General features: G+C 48.9%; 1 protein-coding gene across 2 annotated transcripts in view; it reads right to left on the bottom strand.

The window, feature by feature from the left end:
• The window catches only part of CPAMD8 (C3 and PZP like alpha-2-macroglobulin domain containing 8), a 1,183,022-nt gene that overhangs the window by 670,033 nt on the left and 491,073 nt on the right, over positions 1-21,916 (bottom strand). For both annotated transcript variants that reach the window (XM_078671323.1, XM_078671324.1), the window contains exons 30-31: positions 1,982-2,147; positions 1,039-1,125 (exon numbers count right to left, since the gene is read on the bottom strand). In XM_078671323.1, the coding sequence (XP_078527449.1) occupies positions 1,039-1,125; positions 1,982-2,147 (253 nt within the window). The remainder of the gene's footprint in view (positions 1-1,038; positions 1,126-1,981; positions 2,148-21,916) is intronic.

Here is a 21,916-nt window from a genome sequence, read left to right as displayed (position 1 = left end):
GAGGCGCGCGACGCGATCCGGCCTGCCATGCATGCCGTGGAGACAAGACCTGGCCGCGCGCACAACGTTATCCTATGGAAAAACGCTGCGCGCGGCCAGGTCTTGTCTCCCTTCGGCATCTCAGACTGCTGAGACGCCGACATAGTTCTCGGCGAGAACGCGCTTTCAGCGCGTTATAGCCGAGCCCTAAAAAATAGCAGGTATCTTTATATATGTTTAAGCAACAGAAGAAAATTGTTCAGGTTTGTACGTTTTTAAATATGAATTCTTTTACGTAGGAAAAGTCGGCACAGTGCAATTTCTGAGTTCTGCAAAGTTAACCTATGGGCAGAAAATTATATGCGGTTTACTAGGCCTTGCCAGCAACTTACGGGAACAGTGTCTTGGTTCTAAGGTGAGTACAGGGCAAAGTCCAAGGCAGCAACAACAGGTCACCTCCAGCGGCACTAGGGTGGCCGGGTGCAGTGGTGCTACCAGCATCGGGTGCACAATGCAAACCAATAGGAATCAGCCAGGCTAGCTGAATTCCGGCTAAGTTGTGAAACTATGGGGCATATCTACAAGTCCCTATCACCATCACAACGTCACTTCGAGTGAAGTTGTGGTGGCAATAGGGGCTTAGCCTTATTTACAAGGCAGAGTTAAGCCACTTAACGTGGCTCAACGCTGCCTTGTAAATAAGGCCCCATTTCACGCTATGGTTAGCACAACACCCATTGAATTTGACGCTGCCCCCTATGTACAAGGGCAACGTACATAGGCGGTAGCCCCAAAATTAAGACCAGGGAAATGCATTATTTCTCCTCGTTTTTGCTTTTTCCATGTCTGCTGCCTTGTGCAGCAGACATGGAAAAAGCAAAATGCCATGGATTGTTTATGTACAGGATGGTCCCCCTTCCTGTACTAAAACAACCTGTAACAAAATGCCATTTTGTAACTTTATTTCAGAATTCCGTTCTGTATTGTTTGTTGGAACACTATTGACCAATTAATCTCACCCTATACAAATAAATCCATAAAAGACAGAAACTGTAGTACCTGATTGCGAGAGGCCATCATTGAATCCCATGAAAGTGTCCTCGTCTGTGGCGATTGTCCCTGTTAAACTCCAGTGTGTGAATCCATCTGAAATGTTTAAAAAGTCAAGCAATACATGTGTGCAATATGTTTGCAAAGTGCAGTCAAGAGGTGCCCGTAATACAGCTGCTAGTAGCAGGCACTGGTTTTAAGAACAGCACCCCATATTTGTCATTTTGCCTTCCCATGCTTTTGGATACGTAGAACACTGTTCAGTTAAAATATAGATGTCCATCTAACAGAATAAACGTAGTGTATGAAATAGAATTAAAGTGGAGTTAGAATCACCATCTCAAATGGGCTATCTACATGAAGTTGTCAAGGGACAAGCTAACAAAGGGTTGTTTCTCTAAGTTCTCAAGTTGTTCAAGGTTACATGTCAATAGGTACTCCATTCCTTGTTTTTCTTTACAATTCGGTACTAGTGGTAATGCATTTCCAGTTAAGAAATATTGTAGCACAGATTTCATGAGAATTAATAAATACAGGACTGGATGAGCTATTGACATGTCATATCTCATTTGAAAAGGTTGAAGCTAGTAGTGCCGTTCTAAAATATGTAGGTGACTTATTATTGAACAGCCAAGTTTCCATGTACGGTTTAATGTCTGGCAGTTCTTGTTGTACTTTGTTATAACACTTAATTCTCTGGTACTTGCAGTTTTACTTTTAAATGTATTGGATACCAAGTAACAGAATGAAACGTGATTTGAGCTACAAATCCAAGTTTGACTGTGCACCTTGCAGATAACTTGTGACATCTTGAAACCAATGCCATGACCAGAGATTCAAAATAATATATGTAATAAAGTTTCTTTGGCTGGCATTGTTTTGTTTTGCTTTGGTAAGACTATCAAACAAGAATCCAATGGGTTATCTTGTGGGAGCTTTCTTTAAGACATACCTTGCATGATAGCCATGCTATTTAGCCTCCGCAGGGCCACCGTTCCAGAAGAACTATGCAGTAAAGTCAAGGCGTATGCTGTAAGAGCTGTTGTGTAAGGATCGTCTGCCGAAAACAGATTGCTCTCCAGAAAATCCTTTGCTTTGGCTATCGCTGATTTTTCTTCCTATAAGAGAAGAGAATACAGATGAAGTTCTGATGTCTGTTGTGGCAGTCTGCAGTGATGCAATGGGATGAAGGAGGGGTTTCTATCCTGCATTTAGAAAACCCTCAGCTTATGTATATGAACCCTACCAGCCCTCACCCTCTTCACCTGTGCTTGGTTCTTTCCCACCTTTATGGAAGTACCCTCTGATCACATAAGTATTCAACTTTCTCGAAATATGGAAGACACCCTCCTCCCTTGAATAGAAGTCTCCCACCTTCTATGCATAAGTGAATCCTCTGAACCTGTATGCATAAAGTAACCCACATCTCTTCTTTAAAAGAAGAAAATTAATATTTCTTTTACGATGAAGAGTCTGTTTTTTCACTTGTATGAAACGTTCCTTTCCTTTCTCCTCCTGAAACCTTTCATATTTTCAATAACATCAATGGAAGCAGAACAAAATAAATACTAATGTCTAAAGGATAAGGAAGATCCAGTGTTCGTAAGTCTTCAAAAAAGCATTTATTCACCTGTTTCACAGTAGCCCCGCTACCTCAAGGCTATTGCAAGGAGGACAATCATAGTGACACCCAGCTGCAGTAACGATGTCATGAGTAGAAATGTGTGAACATCTAATCAGCTATATTGTTTACCAAGACAATCCCATGACACTTGCCATAAGGCATTTCCTACTGCAAACTCACACAGCATCATGTTGGATTTCACCATAACCTTTTTGGTAGTCTCCTTTTTTGTGTCAAGGCTTCTAATAAGAATCCACAATTAAAGCATATCCTGCACATTGTGTGACTGTACCCGATGTATTGCAAAATCCTGCTGAGCTTCGAATTACAGAGAGTTTCGAGCATATAAAAGAAACTGTAGAATCAGCGACTCGGCATCAATAGAAACTCCCTCTCTATTCAACATGGGCACTAATAATGGCTTTAGGGCATAGCAGAAGCCTGATGTATCATGCCTAGGTTAACATCTGCATACCTGTTTCTCCGTCCACCTCCCCACTTCGAAATGCCCATGTGCACATGGGCTTAGAACCTAACTAACCAGATAAACACAAACGACACAGGTACAACTCACACTGCAGAAAGGATATGGGTGGCACTTTACCAACATCACCTTAAAGACTTCTTAAGTAATTTTTTATTTTAAGGGTAGATGCATCACATTGTCATTGGCTAGCGTGGCTCAGAGACATGTACTCATCATATGTAATCATCCTACTCAATCTTCACTTTTATCTGTGACACCATTCTAAGGCAGGAACCAATACACAACATTAGGGCAAGAACCGGCACCACTGACTAAAGTACACAACGTCAGAGTATTGTTGAATTCAACACTCATTTAATCCCTCCCCCCAAATCAACGTGCCTCCAAAATTAATTTTCTTTTTCGTTGAGGATAAAGCTCTGTTCGAGGCATATGAGCTGTAGATTGTACACTTAGCATTAGATCGCCACCTGGTGGGGGCGTGGCTTAAGCGCCGACGAGCATGGTCGCCTGAGTCCCGAGCTCCGGGCCGACCTCGGCGAATTCTCCTGACTTACCCCTTCCCCAGTAGCGCCACCGACCTGCCGCGAACCCTGGAGGTCTGGGGACACCTCGGCAGCAGTTGTGAGCCGAGAGGGCTCCGTGGTCGCCTTGAACCCGGCGGCTGACGGGAGGTCCGGCTACTGAAGGGCGGCCATCTTGCAGTGGGCCTGCGGCCGGCCCGGATCCCCGGCCTTGATTTTGGAGGGGCCCCGTGGGGTGGACCCACCGCTGCAGAGTGGGGGACGGCGCGCTCGGGGGGCTGGCCCGGCAGTGCTGGACGCCGCGACCTTCTGGTGCGGGCTTCCGAGGACCCGCGACAGCGCCTGGTGAGTGAGCGAAGACGCCAGCCCGGGCCCGAGAGGAGCGGTGACGGCGCGGCTACTGGCTGGAGGCGCGTTTACAGCGGCGGAGTGCGCCGCGCCTGAAGCAGCCAAGACGGCCCAGGTGATGTGGGATGCGGCGCTGAGACCGCACGACGGACGCTCTGGGGCAGTGGCCTTGGATATTGGAGCATCACCGGCCAGGCGCTGGGTGCGGGAGCGGGTGCCCGGTCCTTGGGGGCCTGCAGCTATCCGTCTGGTGGATTCAGAGCCGGGAACCTTCGGAGGCCCACTCACGCCTTGAGGAGAGCGTGCTGGCCCTCTAGTGGGAACGTTTTGGAACCTGTGGCGCGGGATCTGGCCAGCGGGTGGCTTTCGGCTGGCCTGTGTTGCGGTGCCTATACTCCCTGGCGTGCTCTCTTAACATTGGACCCAGTATCGTGCTGGAGGGGGCGCAGAGCCTCGTCTGGGCTCCCCTGGTTGGGGCTCTATTTCCCGGACTTTGCGGACCTCCGCTGGGGGCCTGGTATGCTTTGGAGTGGCCTGCATAGCTAGCGGCCTGTGCTCACGTAGTACCTGAGAGTGGCCACACGCTGTCTCCTAGTGTTGCCCGCCAGCCCTCTCCCTATCTCACCTCCGGGCCTACTACGTGGAGGTGAGCCCTGCGACCTTTGTGCCTTTACGGGGCAGTCCTCTGGTGTTGGACGCGTCTGGGCGCGCTAGTGGTGCATCATGGGGAAGCCGCGGAAGGGTGCTGGTGCGACATCGGCAGATCAGGCTGAGGACCCCCCTGAGGCGCACGACCATCGACCGGCGGATAGCCAGAGCACAGGCCTTCAACAACAGCAGATGGACCAGATTCTCAAGGCCATTGGCGACACGAGGGAAGCGCTACATCAGGATATTGCGCAGGTCTCTACGAACTTAGGCCTACTGAAGGCAGATCACGACAAGCTTGCGGACCGCGTCAAATCCACGGAATTGGTGCTTGAGAAACTCGAACCGGCCCAGAATACGACGGACGTCACGCTGGAGGATCTGGTGCGTAGGGTGCGAATCCTGGAGAGGAGAGCGGCTGATGCTGAAGGGCGCAACAGACGCAACAACATTAGAGTGGTGGGTTTGCCCGAAAACGTCGAGGGGGGTGATATGGTCTCTTATCTTGAGCGATGGCTGCGAGACGAGGTGGCGCCTGAGGGCCTGACGAACTTCTACACCTTGGAGAGAGCTCATAGGGTCCCAGCCCGACCTCTGGCTCCTGGCCGTCCCCCCCGACCTGTCATAGCCCGTCTGCTGCACTTCAGGGATCGAGACATTGTTCTGCGGCAAGCCAGATTGAACGGTCCGTACAAAGTGGATAATGCGTCTGTGTCTCTCTTCCCTGACTACTCTCAGGAGGTCCAGCGCGACCGCTTTTCTTTTGTGGCTGTCAAGCGAGCTCTCCGCGACGAGGGGTTCAGTACTCCCTGCTGTTCCCTGCGCGCCTGAAGGTGCTGGTGGACGGAGTGGCGACGTCCTGCGACACGCCGGATGACGCCTGGCAATGGCTGGAACGGTACCGGCGGGCAAGGATGGTTCGGGTGTGTGGCCGGGGGCTGCTGAGGGTCGGCCGCGGCCGCGGCGGAGCAGACGCAATCGGAAGCGGGGACAGAGCCAGCGATCCCCACCGGCGTCGCAGACGGAACTGGAAAGGCAGGCCGCTTTGCAAGCAGTGTCGCTTATTTCTGGAGTGGCGGCGGTGGGTCCTGTGATTGACTCGGGCTCCCGTATGGGCTCTGATGAAACGGGACAGGGAGGCTCGGATGGGGGCTCGGAGAAGGAACCTGGAGATTTGCCTCAGATTACCCCCCAAACGGCCGATGGACTGTTGGACGAGTGACTGTCAGGCAGCTGTGCAAGGAACAGTAAGGAGGGGTGTTTGGCATATGGCGATGCTTGTGACAGTGCTGCTGGGGCTCCTTTTGAAGGGATGTCGGGTGGGGCTACTTTTCCTGTCCTTCTGGGGTGTTGATGGTACAGAGGGTGCCACATGGCGCCATGTGTTCGATTGGGCGGGAGCGCTGTCTGGGTGTGGGGGGAGAAGTCCCTTCTAGACTGGGGTCGGCCCACCACTGAGTAGGGGTCTTCGAGCTGGCCTGCCGGTGGTGCTGAGCTATCCCCTCTATCTCACATATTCTGTGAGTCTCTGGTGTTTTCCAGAGTTTCCCTCCTTTGTGGGGGTGGGAGTTTGGATGGGTAGCAACTGTTTGACGCCTGTTCTGGGGGAGGGTGGGTGGCCGGTGAGTTGTGGGTGTGTAATGTTGCAGGGGTTTGTCAGTGTGCCGCTAGGGTCGCCGAGGTTCTGTTACTGCTATAGCTTTATCGATGGCGGCTAAGTTGGAACTGAAATATGTTACATGGAATGTGCGGGGGCTCAACTCTATAAGTAAGAGATATAAGGTGCATGCATATCTGGTGCGCAGGGGGGTTCAGATAGCCTTTCTGCAGGAAACGCATTTGACTCAGGCAGAGGGGCGAGCGCTGCAGCGGCGCTGGAGGGGGCAGCTCTACTACACGACCTACTCCGCTCATGCTAGGGGGGCACTGATTTGGGTTCGGGCGGGTGTCCCCTTCCAGCCCCTGCAGACGGAGATTGACTCGGAGGGGAGATTTGTAGCGGTGTTGGGGAGGTTGGATGGCCGGGACGTCACGCTTTGCAGTGTTTATGTCCCTAATTTTGACCAGGCCGCGTTCTTTTCGGCCTTCTCGAAGAGATTTGCCCCTATGTTGATCGGTACGGTGTTCATGGGGGGGACTTTAACACGGTGGTGGATGTGGATTTAGATCGCTCGCATCCACCTCTAGCTCAGTCGGTGGTGCACAGGGTGGCCAAAGCTCGGAGGACCTGGCAAGAACACTGGGGCCTCCTAGACGCCTGGCGTACGCTTCATCCCATGGATAGGGACTATTCATTCTACTCCCCGCCCCATGATCTCCACGTTCGCCTTGACGCCTTTCTTTGTACTGCTGGGGCCCAAGCACTGGTGTGCAGTAGCGAATACCTGGCAAGGACCATTTCGGACCACAACCCCTGCTTACTAGCAGTCCTATGGTCTAGGCAGCGGCAGCCGATCCCCACGTGGCGGCTGAATCCGCTGATGTTGGAGGATCCGGTCTTCCGCTCGGACCTGCAGGAGCGCCTTGAACGCTACTTCCAGGAGAACGCGGGCACCGCAACCACCAGAGCGGTCGAATGGGATGCCTTCAAGGTGGTGGTACGTGGCGCGTGCCTTTCTTCCTCGACCGGGGTGCGTAGGACGCTGCTGGCCGACGTCGAGCGGTAGGAGGATTCGCTTAGGCGGGTGGAGAAGGCTAACCACGCGGCGGGGAGCGATAGGGAGGAGGTGCTGGCGGCAAGAGAACGTGTAGCTGCACAAGTGGAGAGGCTCCGCTGCCACGACTATCGGGAATACATGGTCCGGGCCCATGCCGAGAGGGACCGGGCTGGTTCGCTGCTGGCGTGGCTGGCTAACCCCCATTCTGGGGCGCGCCGATTCTGTCCCTGACCACACCTACCGGGGCGCTGGTTTACTCCCAACGGGACGTTAATGACCAGTTCTTGGCTTATTACTCGGAGCTGTACCGATGCAAACTGTCCTTACCTCCGTCTGGTTTGGATGCCTTCTTGGAGGGGGTCCAGCTACCACAGCTGGACTTAGAACAGGGGAACGCTCTGGGTGCTGCTGTGACGCAGGGGGAGATTAGAGCAGCGATTAAGCACATGGCTCGGAAGGAGACGCCTGGGGGTGATGGTCTCCCTGTGGAGTTCTATGCTGCATTCCTGGACCTCCTGGCACCACAGTTGTTGCGGGTCTATGGTGAGGCATGGGAGCTGGGCAGGCTGCCGGAGTCGGCGCGGGAGGCGATCATTGTGCCGTTGCTGAAGAAGGGCGGCCAACCCGCGTCGAGGACGGCGTACCGTCCCCTTTCGATGCTCATTGTGGACTATAAAGTGTTGAGCAGGATTTTGGCTACGCGACTGTCGGCCCATATGTGTTCCCTCGTCCACCCGGACCAGGCGGGCTTTATCCCCACGCGGAATACTTCTGCCTGTATACGCCGCTTGTTACGGGTTATGGATGTTGAGGGGGAGGGTCCTCCGTCCGCGGCTGTTCTATCGGTGGATATAGAAAAGGCGTTTGACAGCGTGGAATGGCCATATCTGTTCGGCGTGTTGCGTCGGTTCGGATTGGGGGACGGCTTTATCCGCTGGACGCAGCTTTTATATGCCTCCGCTACTGCCAGGGTCCGCACGGGCCGTACAATCTCTGCGGCATGTGCAGTGACGAGGGGTACTAGGCAGGGCTGCTCCCTGTCCCCGCTCCTGTTTGCGTTGGCGATCGAGCCGTTGGCGGCGCGGGCGCGTCAGGGGCAACATTATGAAGGGGTGCTGATGCGTGGTGTCCGACACCACATCTCCTTGTATGCTGATGACCTCCTGTTGTACCTAGCTGACACGACGGCCTCAGTGCGAGGAGCGCGGGCATTGCTTCGAGAGTTTGGCGAACTATCGGGTCTCCGTGTTAATTGGTCTAAGACTTGCCTGTTCCCCCTGACTCCCCGGTGTGCGAGACCTGCGGGGCTTGGAGAGCTGCGCTGGGAGCCGGAATGTATACCATACCTCGGGGTTTACATTTATCATACCCACTCGTCCCTGTATGAGGGGAATGTGGGCAGAGCGTTGAGAGGCGTCAGGGGCAGTATTGGTTTCTGGCGTACCCTCCCCCTGTCTGTGGCCGGACGCATAGCTTTACTGAAGATGGTGGTCCTCCCACGCTTACTTTATTTTTTCTGTACACTGCCGGTGCGGATCCCGCTCTCCTTCTTTCGGACATTACGATCAATGGTGATAGGGTTCATATGGGGCCCTGGCAGGAGGCGCGTGGCTCTCTCCACCCTACTCCGGTCGCGGGAGGCGGGGGGGCTTGCTGTGCCGGATTTTGAGTGGTACTACCTGGCGGCGCAGCTGCAGTGGCTCACCCAGGCAGTGGCGCGGGAGTTCAGGGGTCCAGACGGTACACATGGCAGAATTATACAGCGTCATGTCCTGTCCTTCATATTGCTCCAACAGGGCCTTCGCCTAGACCAGTTGTCTCTGGAGGAACGCACCCTCCGACACTGCTGGCTTCGAAGTCAGAAACGACCGGGTATCCACGTTCCGTATGCGCCGGAGATCCCCTTAGGCATGTGCACAGCTTTACCGCACGGCGGGGACTGGTCGGGGCTAGCCACATGGGAAGACTGTGGGCTCCATGTGGTAGGAGACCTGTACAGGGATGGTGTCCTGCTGTCGTTTTCCGATCTGCAGGAGGCGTTTGATTTGCCGAGAGGCGACTTCTTACTCCATGCGTCCTTGGTCTCTGCGATCCAGAGACGATGGAGGAAGGGTCGGGCGGAGCCACCTACGTCTTTGGGATGCCAGTACGTTGTGATGGCTGCTGGCACCTTCAAGGCTGTTACTTGCTTGTATAGGAGACTGGCACTGGATGACCCCCCTCCATTGGATACGCTGCGGGAACGCTGGGAGGCGGACCTTGGCCGGCAGATACCGGAGACTGCGTGGCCCCAGCTTGTGCGCCGGGCCTGGAAGGGCACGCGCAATGTCCGATTTCAATTGGTCCAATATTTCACGCTACACAGAGCGTATTGGACGCCGGCCAAGATCCAACGGGTCTTTGGTGGGGCACAGTCGGTGTGTCCCCGTTGTAACTCGGAGGGTGCCGACTTTGGCCACATGTTTTGGGCTTGCGCGGGGCTTGGTTCCTACTGGACTGATGTTGTGGCCTGTCTGAATGAGATCACTGACCGTCAAGTTGAAACGAGCATGGGAGTCTGCCTCCTGCTCTGGTTCCCACACACCCCGGCCACGAAGGTCACCAGTAAATTCATCGACTTGGGACTGATCCTGGCCAAGAGGGAGCTTACACTACACTGGAAATCTAGGGGGGGTCCCAGCTTCTTGAGATGGCGGGGGTGTTTTCTGCAATGGGCAACTAGTGAAGGGACACTCCGCTTGCAAATGGCCAACCGCGCAGCTAATGATAAGGCGCTAGAAACAGCTAGGGCGTGGTGCGCGCTAGTGGCAGAGTTACAATCAATGTCAGAGGTTGCGGTGGATAGTGAGGAAGAGGCGCAGGCGAACTAGGGGGTGGAGGCAGCAACGGGGGAAGCGGGGACGTATACGGGGGACTTTACACGTTAGGACTGCATTTTACTGGTTATTAAGGAACTAGAAAGTCGCTAGGAGTTGTGGGGATGGGATGGGGTTACATACGCGGACCCGTTTGGCGTTTGAGGCCTGTCAGGGTATGAGGGCTGATCCCCGAGATTTGAGAGGAGCTACCTGTGACTCCATGTTGAGTTATGTTGCATTGAGGATTTGATGCAGGAGGCACACTGACAAGGGGGGGTGGGGGTAGAGAGGGAGGGGGTGGAGGGACAGATAGGGTATGGCTCTGTGGGGTGTAATAGTTGAAATGTTGATATGTGAACTGCAAACTGACGACCTGCTACCATTTGTTTGTATGTTGGTATAGAAAATCAATAAAAATCTGTTTACAAAAAAAATAGATCGCCACCTGGTGTTGGGCTCGGATGATTCATTGTTTATGTCGTCTTGGAAGAAGTCTTTGTAGTCACGAGATAGGTGACTCCTCCCGTGGACGATAGTGTGCATGGGCATCGGCTCCATCCTTAGATTGTTTTTTTCCGCCACTGGGTTCGGATGAAAGTTTTCCGCTCCGGCTAGAAATACACTTTCCCAGCACTTTGAAGCGCAAAAAACTTCCCAAAACTCTCCCAAACTAATTTCGATACCGACTAACATCGTCTCGACTCCATCAGCTCGATTCCGGTCGTCGACGCGGGCCGTTTGGCCTATCCACGCCGTGAGGCCTACACCTCATGGAAAGGAGGACATTCAAGAGATGCACCGGGTGTGGAGCAAAGTTTCCACGCAGTGACCACCACGAGCTCTGCAATCTCTGCTTATCGCCAGAACACGACGAATCCAGCTGTACAGCCTGAGCGTCCTTTCGATCCAAGAAAACCATCAGAGATCGGAGGGCCCGTCAACACGACATGCAGAGATCAGCTCCTGAACCTGTGGGCATCTTCGACAAGGAGGTTCCGCTCGTACCTGAAGAAGATTCCGATGATCTCCAAGTCGTATCAGAGGCAGACGACTCAGATGACTCCATACCATCGGGTTAGGATGTGAGTACTACTGCCCCTGCACCACATGCAGACCGAAGGCAAAGATCAATACTCTGCCTCCGGGGCCCAGTCGCGACGGAAAAACCACTTCTACAGCCCCGCCATCGAGCCTGGCTCCGAAGAAAATAACTAAGCCTTCCGGTAGCTCGGTACCGAGCTAGCTGCACGTGCCGATCCCACCAGCTCCCTCGGCACCGAAACCGAAAGAAGTCTCGGCTCCGAAACCGTCCACTTTTAAAGACAAGTGTACGAAGCCAGCGTCCGACGCCTCGAAGCCAACGAGACCAGTTTCCACTCCCGAAACCGACAAGGCCTGATTCCGACACGTCAAAGCCCTCGAAACAGCCTACGACACAGAAAACAACAACTTCGGTGCCGAAAACTACGCCAAAGGACACTGTAACAACTCCTAAGGCTAAAGACAAACAGCAACCTCGTCCGGTACCGAAAAAATCAGCGCCGACAAAGGTTCCACAAGGAGAAGAACTTTTCCAGCCAGATCCTCTGCAAAAGAAGATCTACATTGACCCAAAAACAGGTCATGTGTCTACTACACCACACAAGAAAAGGAAGGCAGATGAAACACCCACGCCTGTGGTTCCTGCCAAGAAGAAGGAATCTGCCACATCCCCTATGCACCCTTCTTCATCTATACTTCCTTCTCCTTCATCTCTTGCTCCTCTTAACAATTCACCACAGATGTCTCCTTCACCTCCTCCTTTATCCTTGAGCCTTTCCCATTCCCTATAGATGATAGAGACTGGGAGTACCCAAACCCACAGGATACACCAGATATTCCTGACCCACAGTCATACCCATCAAAACCTTCTCCCCCAGAAGATAACATTGGTTTTGGGCACCTATTGAACAGAGCTGCCATTTACCATGGGGTCACTATGCATTCTGATGAGGCAGAGGAAGATTTTCTATTAGACACATTTGAACAATCGCAAAGATCTGTTCAAATTCTTCCTATGATTAAAGGGGTCAATAAACTTGCTCCAGAAATGTTTAAAGACCCTGTACGTACTAGGATTTGACACCCTAGAATTGAGAAAAAATATAGGCCTGCACCTGCAGATCCAACCTACATTAAAGGACAACTAAGATTAGATTCACTAGTTGTGTCAAATGCTAGGAAGAGAGCAAACTCACAAACTTCCGGAGAGGTTTCCCCACCGGACAAAGAATCCAAGGTCATAGATGCCTCAGGCAAAAGAATAGCTGCGCAAGCTACCAACATATGGCGTATAGCTAATACACAAGCCCTCCTTTCCCGATATGATAGGGTTCACTATGATCAGTTAGAAAAACTGCTAGAACATCTACCTGACCAATATAAAACACAGTCAAATGATCTTATACAAGAAGGCAAGCTTATTTCTAATGCCTCAATCAAGTGGGCACTAAATGTAGCAGATACTGCATCTAGAGCTGTAAATACTAGTGTCGTACTTCGAAGACATGCGTGGCTACGCATTTCAGGGTTTAACCCCTTCGACGCTGATGACGAGCTGGGCTCGTCATGAGGTAGCCTCCTCGCACGCTCATGACGAGCCCAGCTCGTCACGTAAAGTGCGATTTTAAAAAACCCAGCGTACGGGCGGAATTCCGCCCGCACGCATGCGGTTAAACAGGAAGTACAAACCACCATTTTAAATCAACCATTTAATCAAAACCAATTATTTGGACCAGAAGTAGACACAGCACTTGAAAAAATGAAGAAGGATACAGACACTGCCAAATCTATGGCAGCTTTACAGTCCACAAAAACTAGAGGTTCCTTTCGTCGCTCGTTCTATAGAGGGGGCTCTAAACAAACTGGTGCAGACAATACAACGTCCTTCAAATCCAACACACAAACATCCTCTAACAAGGGATATTTTAGAGGAGGATATAGAGGGAATAACAACAAATGAAGAGGTCGGGGTAACAACAGTAATCGAACCTCTTTCGCCACAAAACAGTGACTTCCCTCTGCTCCCCCAACAGCATTCCACTCCCGTAGGGGGCAGATTACTGCAATTCCTGCCTGTCTGGAACTCCATCACAACAGACAAGTGGGTAAGACAGATTATCCAGTATGGCTACTGCCTAGAACTTACAGCAACCCCTCCACACATAGCGCCCAGGCAACGACCAATGTCTACAGAACACCTTACTCAAGAAGTTCTGTCACTTCTACAAAAGGACGCAATACAAATAGTTCCTTTACAAGAACAAGGAACAGGGGTTTACCCGCTGTATTTTCTAATGCCCAAGAAGGACGGGACACTAAGACCAATTCTCGACCTCAGGCCCCTCAATCATTACATACAATCAGATCAATTTCATATGATCACTTTACAACAAGTGCTCCCACTGCTGCAAAAAGGCGATTTCCTCACAACACTAGACCTGAAGGACGCCTACTTTCACATTCCTATACATCCTGCTCACAGAAAGTATCTAAGGTTTGTACTGGAAGGACAACATTATCAGTTCAAAGTCCTTCCATTCGGAGTGACAACGGTACCACGAGTATTCACAAAGTGCCTAGCAGTAGTAGCACCACATCTCAGGAGACAACAAATACATGTCTTCCCTTATCTACACGATTGGCTCATAAAAGCCAAGTCATCCAATCAGTGTGTTCAACACACACATCAGACAATTCAAACATTGCACGACTTAGGGTTCACAATCAACTACACCAAGTCGCACCTGCAGCCCTCTCACATACATCAGTATCTAGGGGCTACAATAAACACGTCTACGGCTCTAGCATATCCCAGTCCAGCAAGGATACAAAGCATTCAAGCCTTAGTCACAGCTTTTCAACAGCAACAATCTCTGCAAGCCAGAGTGTTCATGAGACTAATAGGCATGATGGCATCGTGCATCTTCATAGTACCATATGCAAGACTACAGATGCGTCCGTTACAGGAATGTCTAGCACAACAGTGGAACCAGGCTCAAGGTCAACTAACAGACCTGGTGTTGGTAGACAGCCGCACACATCGCTCTCTGCAGTGGTGGAACACCTAAAACTTGACAAAAGGGCGGCCGTTCCTCGAACCTGTTCCACAACTAGTGCTCACAGCAGACGCATCCCTCACAGGATGGGGAGCCCATCTCCTACATCATACAACTCAAGACAATGGAACAGTCAACAAAAATTGTTCCATATGAACCATCTAGAGCTGCTAGCAATATTCTTAGCACTCAAAACTTTCCAAGTACTAGTACAGAACAAAGCTGTCTTGATCCGGTCGGACAACATGACAGCCATGTATTATATACAAAAACAGGGGGGGACACTCTCTACAACTGTCCCCAGCTCGCACAGAACATTTGGAGATGGGCCATTCCACAGAACATATATCTGTTGGCAGAGCACCTTGCAGGAGTTCACAATCAGATAGCAGATCTGTTGAGTCGGCAGACACAACAAATTCACGAATGGGAACTACATCCGCAGGTTCTTCAACATTTCTTTCACAAGTGGGGTCATCCAGACATAGATCTGTTCGCCACACACGAAAACGCAAAATGCCCAACCTTCGCCGCCAGGTTTCCACACCCGCTGTCCAAGGGCAATGCGATATGGATGAACTGGTCAGGCAGATTTGCTTACGCTTTTCCGCCACTACCACTGATACCATTAGTAGTACGCAAGCTCAGACAACAGTCTCTAAAACGAATCCTAGCAGCTCCCACATGGACATGCCAACCGTGGTTCACCACACTGCTAGAACTATCTCTAGTTCCACACCAAAAGCTACGACAGACTCCATCCCTGCTAACGCAGAACCATGGAGACATCCAACATCCAGACCCAAATCAACTGAGTCTTAGAGTTTGGTTATCTTAACCTACCAACAGACTGTATGGACATTATTAAAGAGGCCAGGAGACCTACTACCAGAGCTTGTTATGCTGCTAAATGGAAAAGATTTGCCATTTATTGCAACAATAACCAAATTAATCCCAAAGATGCTTCCATCCAGAATATCATTTGTTACCTTTTACATTTACATAGGTGTAACTTAGCATATTAATCCATACGCCTACACCTTGCAGCAATTGCAGCATATTTACAAAATAGACAACATCTGTCTCTATTCAGAGTGCCTGCAATTAAAACATTTATGGAAGGATTAAAAAGAATGATCCCTCCCAGGTTGCCACCTTCTCCAGTATGGAACCTAAACGTTGTTCTTGCAAGACTCATGGGACCCCCTTTTGAGCCTTTACATAAGTGTGAACTGCAATTCCTCACGTGGAAAACAGCTTTCCTTATTGCCATTACCTCTCTTAGAAGAGTAAGTGAAATACAAGCATTTACAATACAAGAACCATTTTTACAACTACATCGTAACAAAGTGGTTTCAAGAACTAATCCAAAATTCCTTCTAAAAGTCATAACTCCTTTTCATTTAAACCAATCTGTAGAATTACCTGTGTTTTTTCAAACCCCAGACTCTGTGGCAGAAAGGGCTCTCCACACATTAGATGTTAAAAGAGCTCTTCTCTACTATATAGATAGGACTAAGGGCCAGATGTAGGTGGCCAGATCCGTTACCGACCGGTATTTGTAGTTTCAGATGTAGGGGGCCTAAAAAATACCGATTCTGTAAATTTACCAAATCGGTAAATTTACAGATTTTGTAAATTACCAAATTGTTACATTTACAGAATCGGTAATGTGGGATGTAGGTGGCACTGAAAACAGTGCCACATGCCCTTAAGAATTCGTTATTTACCATCAAATACTATTTGATGGTAAATAACGAATTCCTGTGTACATGCACATCTGTGCATGTACACCTGTGCCATGTGACACACATACATGCCCTTAGGGCATGTATGTGTGCCACATGGCACACAAGCCTGAATCAGGGGTGCAACAGGGTGTCAAAGTGACACCCTGTCCCCCTTGTCAATTCTGTAATTTTACCGAATCGGTATTTACCGATTCGGTAACTGCCATTGGTTCCTATGGGCCTTAATTCAGTAATTACCGAATGTTACAGATTCATTAAATAATTCGGTAAAAATACCTACATAGCATTTACCGATTTGTAAATACCGAATCGGTAAAATTCGGTATTTACAAATCGGTAAATACTAATTACCTACATCGGGCCCTAAGTCTTTTAGGAAAACAAAACAACTGTTTGTGTCTTTCTCTCCACCTCATAAAGGCAACCCCATCTCTAAAGGTGGGATTGCAAGGTGGATTGCCAAATGTATACAAATATGCTATCAAAAAGCAAAACGTACATTAACAGTTCCTCATGGAGGTCACTCAACACGCAAACTAGGAGCCTCTATGGCTTTCTTAGGAAACATCCCCCTAGAGGCCATATGCAAAGCAGCAACATGGTCTACAACACACACCTTCCCTAAACACTACTGTGTTGATGTGCAAGCCAAGCAGCAAGCTGCAGTAGGCCAAGCTGTCCTTAAAACTCTCTTTCAAACCACTGCAACAGATACAGGTGACCACTGCTAGGGGAGACACTGCTGCACAATCTGCTAAGTGTACAATCTGCAGCTCATATGCCTCGAACGGAAAATGCTACTTACCAGTATGCATCTGTTCTTGGCATGTAGAGCTGCAGAGTTGTACACGCCCTCCCGCCTCCCCGGGACCTGTATCTGTTCCAGTTTTATCTTACTTAAATGCACACGCATGGACATCTTTTTTCGTTACTTCTACTAACTCCATCATTTCCCATGGCGAAAAACAATCTTAGGATGGAGCCGATGCCCATGCGCACTATCGTCCAAGGGAGGAGTCACCTATCTCGTGACTACAAAGACTTCTTCCAAGATGACAGCAATCATCCGAGCTGAACACCAGGTGGCGATCTAATGCTAAGTGTACAACTCTGCAGCTCTACATGCCAAGAACAGATGCATACTGGTAAGTAGCATTTTCCTTACCATTCACAACATCAACCTAGTACACAGTGCTTAATTTGAGCCAGTGGTTTCTGGTGCTCAGCACCAGCACTTATTCATCAACACCGGCGCTTATAGTGCAAACTGAGCACCAGTTAAGGGCACAGTGATTTTTTTTGTAGGGAGATGGAAATTGAGTGATTTGCCCAGAATCGCAAGATGTTGAGCCAACGCTGAGACGCAAACCTGGTTTCCCTGCTCCGAAGTCGGCAGCTCTGACCATTACACCACACTCTCCCCCCACTTGTAGGGTTCAATTTTTTGTAGTTGGTTCTGTTTTAGACAGCGCTGACAGGAAAAATGTGCTGGTCCAAGCTGCCTCGTGATGAGCGCCCCAGCACTTATTTTTTTACAAATTAACCACTGCTAGTACGAGCCCTAGTTTTAAGATTATTGGACTGGCGGAACACCCTTTACTAAGAACTGTTGAAAATGCAGCGAAGACAATTACGAGATGTTTGCTCTTGAAACTTGGTAAGCACAGGTATGGTAAACTGGCTCCCTGGATCTTCCAAATAAGGCAGATACTAAAATAGTAACACATTATTATGGATAGAGCTCTTTGGCCATTGAAATTGTACTCCATCTGTGATGCTGTAAAACTTATAAGGTGTTCAAAATGCTTTTGGCATTAACACCAGCAATATACTGGTTTAATTACGGGGGATAAATAAATGGGCAAACATCACGTGTTATTATGCAGATCTCTATGCCAAGAGGTAACCCCTAGTAGCAAAAAGAGGGTGTGGCTCTAATCAGCAAGGCTGAGCGCACAATGACCATATAACAAACAAGAGTGCCAGTGCTGATAATTATTACAAACAATCTATTTTAGTTCAGAATGTCCAATTTATTAACATCCGAAGGCTTCTGAATTGCTTTTTATTTGCTTTTTTTCTTGTTTTCAAAAAACGCACAACACGATTACCACATAATTTGAACAACAAAGAATATCATTATTGACGATTAAAGGGACACGAACAAATATAATGAATAAATATTCAAGCAGTCAACCATTCATACCATCAACCATCCACATTTATTCCCATCCTTTCACCATACTGTACAGAATTATATACATACACTCCAACGACGTAATTGAACCTGTGGAGTGAAAAATAGGTCTGCCACTTCAATTTATCACAATGTTAGATTTCCCAACATATATTATACCAGTACATACAAATTAAACATCTGATATATTTAAACAAATTTTCCCTAAACCAATTATAAATCCAGGGGTTCTTTTTTTATATGAAGCTTTTATGGCAGCACCAGAAGTCTACGCGTTTCAAGTCCCGGGGTTTATAGGGACTCTCATCAGGACCATAGAATTCACTTTAAATCAAACACCACATGGTGTGAGCGTGCGTTTCTTTGTCCCCACAGAAGAACTATGTGGCCTCTTTAGTCAGTAGCCCCCACGCTCTGTGTTATCTTCGCCTGGTGACCGTCTCCTGTCGCTTGTGGGCGCGGAGTGCTGGTCGTAAAATCCAAATTAGTCTCTCAATGATTGATTATGGGCTTCTGATGAATCTATTCAGTTCTATAATCCGAGCAGCCTTCCGGTCGACTCAGTGGCTCGAAGTCCCAGCGCGCCCCTTAGTGACGTTATCGGTAACCCCAGCACTGATGTAATTGCCTCTTCTCAGTATTTCATCCATATTAAGCCACGTACTCCAAATGAGTGTATAAGTGGCACCAGTGGCTTAAACATGTATTAACATTGTTCTCAGAAAGTTCCCTGAAATTGGGCATGTAGCTACAGAATTGCTCAGCCTTAGGTAGTGCTGGAATTGGAAAAAAGCTACCCTGGAAACCCATACATTCTGGGTCAAAGTGTGGCAATGGAGAGGGGTTTGAGTCACGAGGGTCAGAGTCATGAAAAGCAGAGTCTGACAATCTATATATTTATTGTTTTTAATCTCTACCGCAAAGAAAATGTCAACAAGGATAAATGTGACAGTAAACCTGTTCTGGCTAACTCTATTGGACACTTAGGGCCCAATTCACAGAATTAACTTAGAACAAAATCCTAAACTTACTACTTTTGGTATTCACAGAATGCACTTACTACTTTTCGTATTCACAGAATGGATTTACGACTACTAACTTTACGTCCGCACTCGGGCCGGAGCTTCCATCCCAGAGGCGGAGCTTGCATCCCAGAGGCGGAGCTTCTGGCTTGGAGGCGGAGCTTCCGGCTCGGAGGTGGGGATTTAGCCATTGACGAAATCTCCACCTCCGGGCCTGAAGCTCTGCCTGGGGGCCGGAAGCTCCGCCTCTTGGTCGAAAGCTCCGCCTCTTGGCTGGAAGCCCCGTCTCCGGGCCAGAATCTCCAGCCCGAGTTCGGACGTTAAGTTAGTAGTCGTAAACCCATTCTTTGAATACCAAAAGTAGTAAGTGCATTCTGTGAATACCAAAAGTAGTAAGTTTAGGATTTGGTCTTAAGTTAGTTCTGTGAATCGGGCCCTAAGAGGCTGCATTTTAAAATATCTTATGTGATTAAGGCACCTGCTGAGGAGACCTTTGTGTGCCCAGCAAATTTCAGGGGATAATAATGATGGGAAGATAACTCCGTTGGTTAATGCTCTTGCTTGAGAGATCTGTGTTTTATATAGTCACTGTTCTGACTCATAATGATTTATAAAGTGCCTCGTTACTCCATTCAGAGCAGTACAGAGGATTAGTGTGTTTCCCGCAAAACACATTGAGTTGCATGCAGATCACAGATGTGTATTGTATGTAGATGGGTAAGTGGGGTTACTGCTGTTGACACTTGTTACTTGCAATTCATAAGTTGCAATCCTTCCAATATATCCAGTGGTTCTGCCTCCACTCCTCCTAAACAATGACTGTCTGCCTTTTCCGTTTGGTGGTCGCCTTAGCTTTTTTGTATATCAATGGTTGACTCTTCCGGATGCCTGGGCGGTGCAGACGTTGTCAGCAGGTTATCCGATCGAGTTTTCCTCTCCTCCCCCTCTGGTCTTCCGGGAGACTCCTCTGCCTCGTCATCCTCTGAGGCAGACGGCTTTGCTGGAGGGTGTGCGGCTTCTGTTGGAGAAGGCGGCTATCGTGGAGGTTCCTCCTCTGGAGCAGGGCCAGGGTAGTTATTCTGTCCTCTTCCTGGTCTCCAAAAAGTATACAGCGGACCTGCGACCTGTTTTGGATCTGAAGAGGGTCAATCTCTACATTCCCAGGCATTCTTTAACAAGCATTGGCATAGCCAATAGGTCTCGCTTTTGGGACCTTATAAGTATTTAGTTATGCAGCACAATATCATTGGTCATGAGAGGTAAGTGCTGTGGGACACTGAGGTTTATTGAAAGAGAGGTGTGACGTACAGAGAGAGTTTAAAGGTAGTGTGATAGATACGTAGCCATGTATAAATAGGTAAAACTGGAGTGTTTAGGTAAAGGAATGAGACATGGGACAGAAAGGTGCAACAGAGAAAGAAATGTATTGGGTGGTATAGAGAAATGACAGCTAGTCAGAGTGTGATATGTAGAGAAGTAAGTTAGAGAGAATGGCAGGGATTTAGTCTCTGGTCAGGTAAAGAGAGTTAACTTACAACAGAAGAGGAAGAGGGGGAGATGAAGGAGGCAAATTTGAGTAGAGGTGGGAGGTAGAGAGGCAAAACAAACAGGAGCTAAGAGTAAGTTAATGGGAGGCAGACAGAAAGTAGAGAGGTAAAGAAGGGTTAGCAAGACAGGGAAATGGATGATAGAGCAAGATGTAGGTGAGGTAGAGAAGGATGTGGATAGAGAGGTTGAGAATTGTGGGATAGGTAGAGAAAGGACGAGTCAGAAGGGGTAAGGGGAAGATGATAACACACAGAAAGAGAGAGAACAAGAAAGAGTGAGAGGTAGTCTTCTGTTTTGATCACTTTAACAGGGTGGGCCTTAAAAGATGGGGGCCTTCGGCAATTGGCCAAGAAGCCCACCCATGCCTTAAAACAGGCTTAAAGGTCATTACCTCTAAAGGGGAATTTTACAGCATAAATCTATTTAGGGGAAAAAGCCAAATGTTTTTATTTCCTTTAAGTTTTCCCAACATTAAATAAAATCAAGTCACTGGCTTATATGACATTTCACATAGGAGAAAGATATACCTACGTAGTGACAAGACACTTTCCACCCTCCACTCACGGATTGCAAAATACGTCAGTAACAATAAACAGAGAGAATAAATCTGTGCATAGCTGAGGACAACCTGTCTCCTCCATCTGTGCCCAAATACATCTCTTACGACTCAGAATCCTCTCAGATTTATGCATCTGCCTATTCCTACTATCAAAGGGCAAAGTGACCTGGGACAAGCCAAGGCTAGTGATCCCTCCTTTAAATGTATAAGTAGAGATTTCCACAGTGGGTCAGATTTCCTACCCCGACACCTCCAGTCCCATGACAGTCTTCCCATAGTAAACAGCTTCAGTAGAGCAAGCATGAGTGGAAAAGAGGAAGTGCGAGCAAAGAGAGGTAGAGAGAGAGAGAGAAAGAAAAAGAGAGATTGGAAAGTAGGCAGAGAAAAGGAAGTGAGAGAGACAGAGGCGGAGAGAACGACAGATAAGAGTAAAGACAGAGACAGAGAGAAAGAGACAGGAAGAAGACATACGCAGAGATGAAAGAAATAGAGAGGGAAAGTGACAACGTGTTTGACAAAGGCCCTGCACCTTCGCCAATAATAAAGGTTTTTTTAAAAATGACAAAG

Source organism: Lissotriton helveticus, chromosome 12 (genome assembly GCF_964261635.1).
Source record: "Lissotriton helveticus chromosome 12, aLisHel1.1, whole genome shotgun sequence".
NCBI lineage: Eukaryota > Metazoa > Chordata > Amphibia > Caudata > Salamandridae > Lissotriton > Lissotriton helveticus.
The sequence above is the reverse complement of the archived record's forward strand: the minus strand, read 5'-3'. Positions and strand labels throughout refer to the sequence as shown.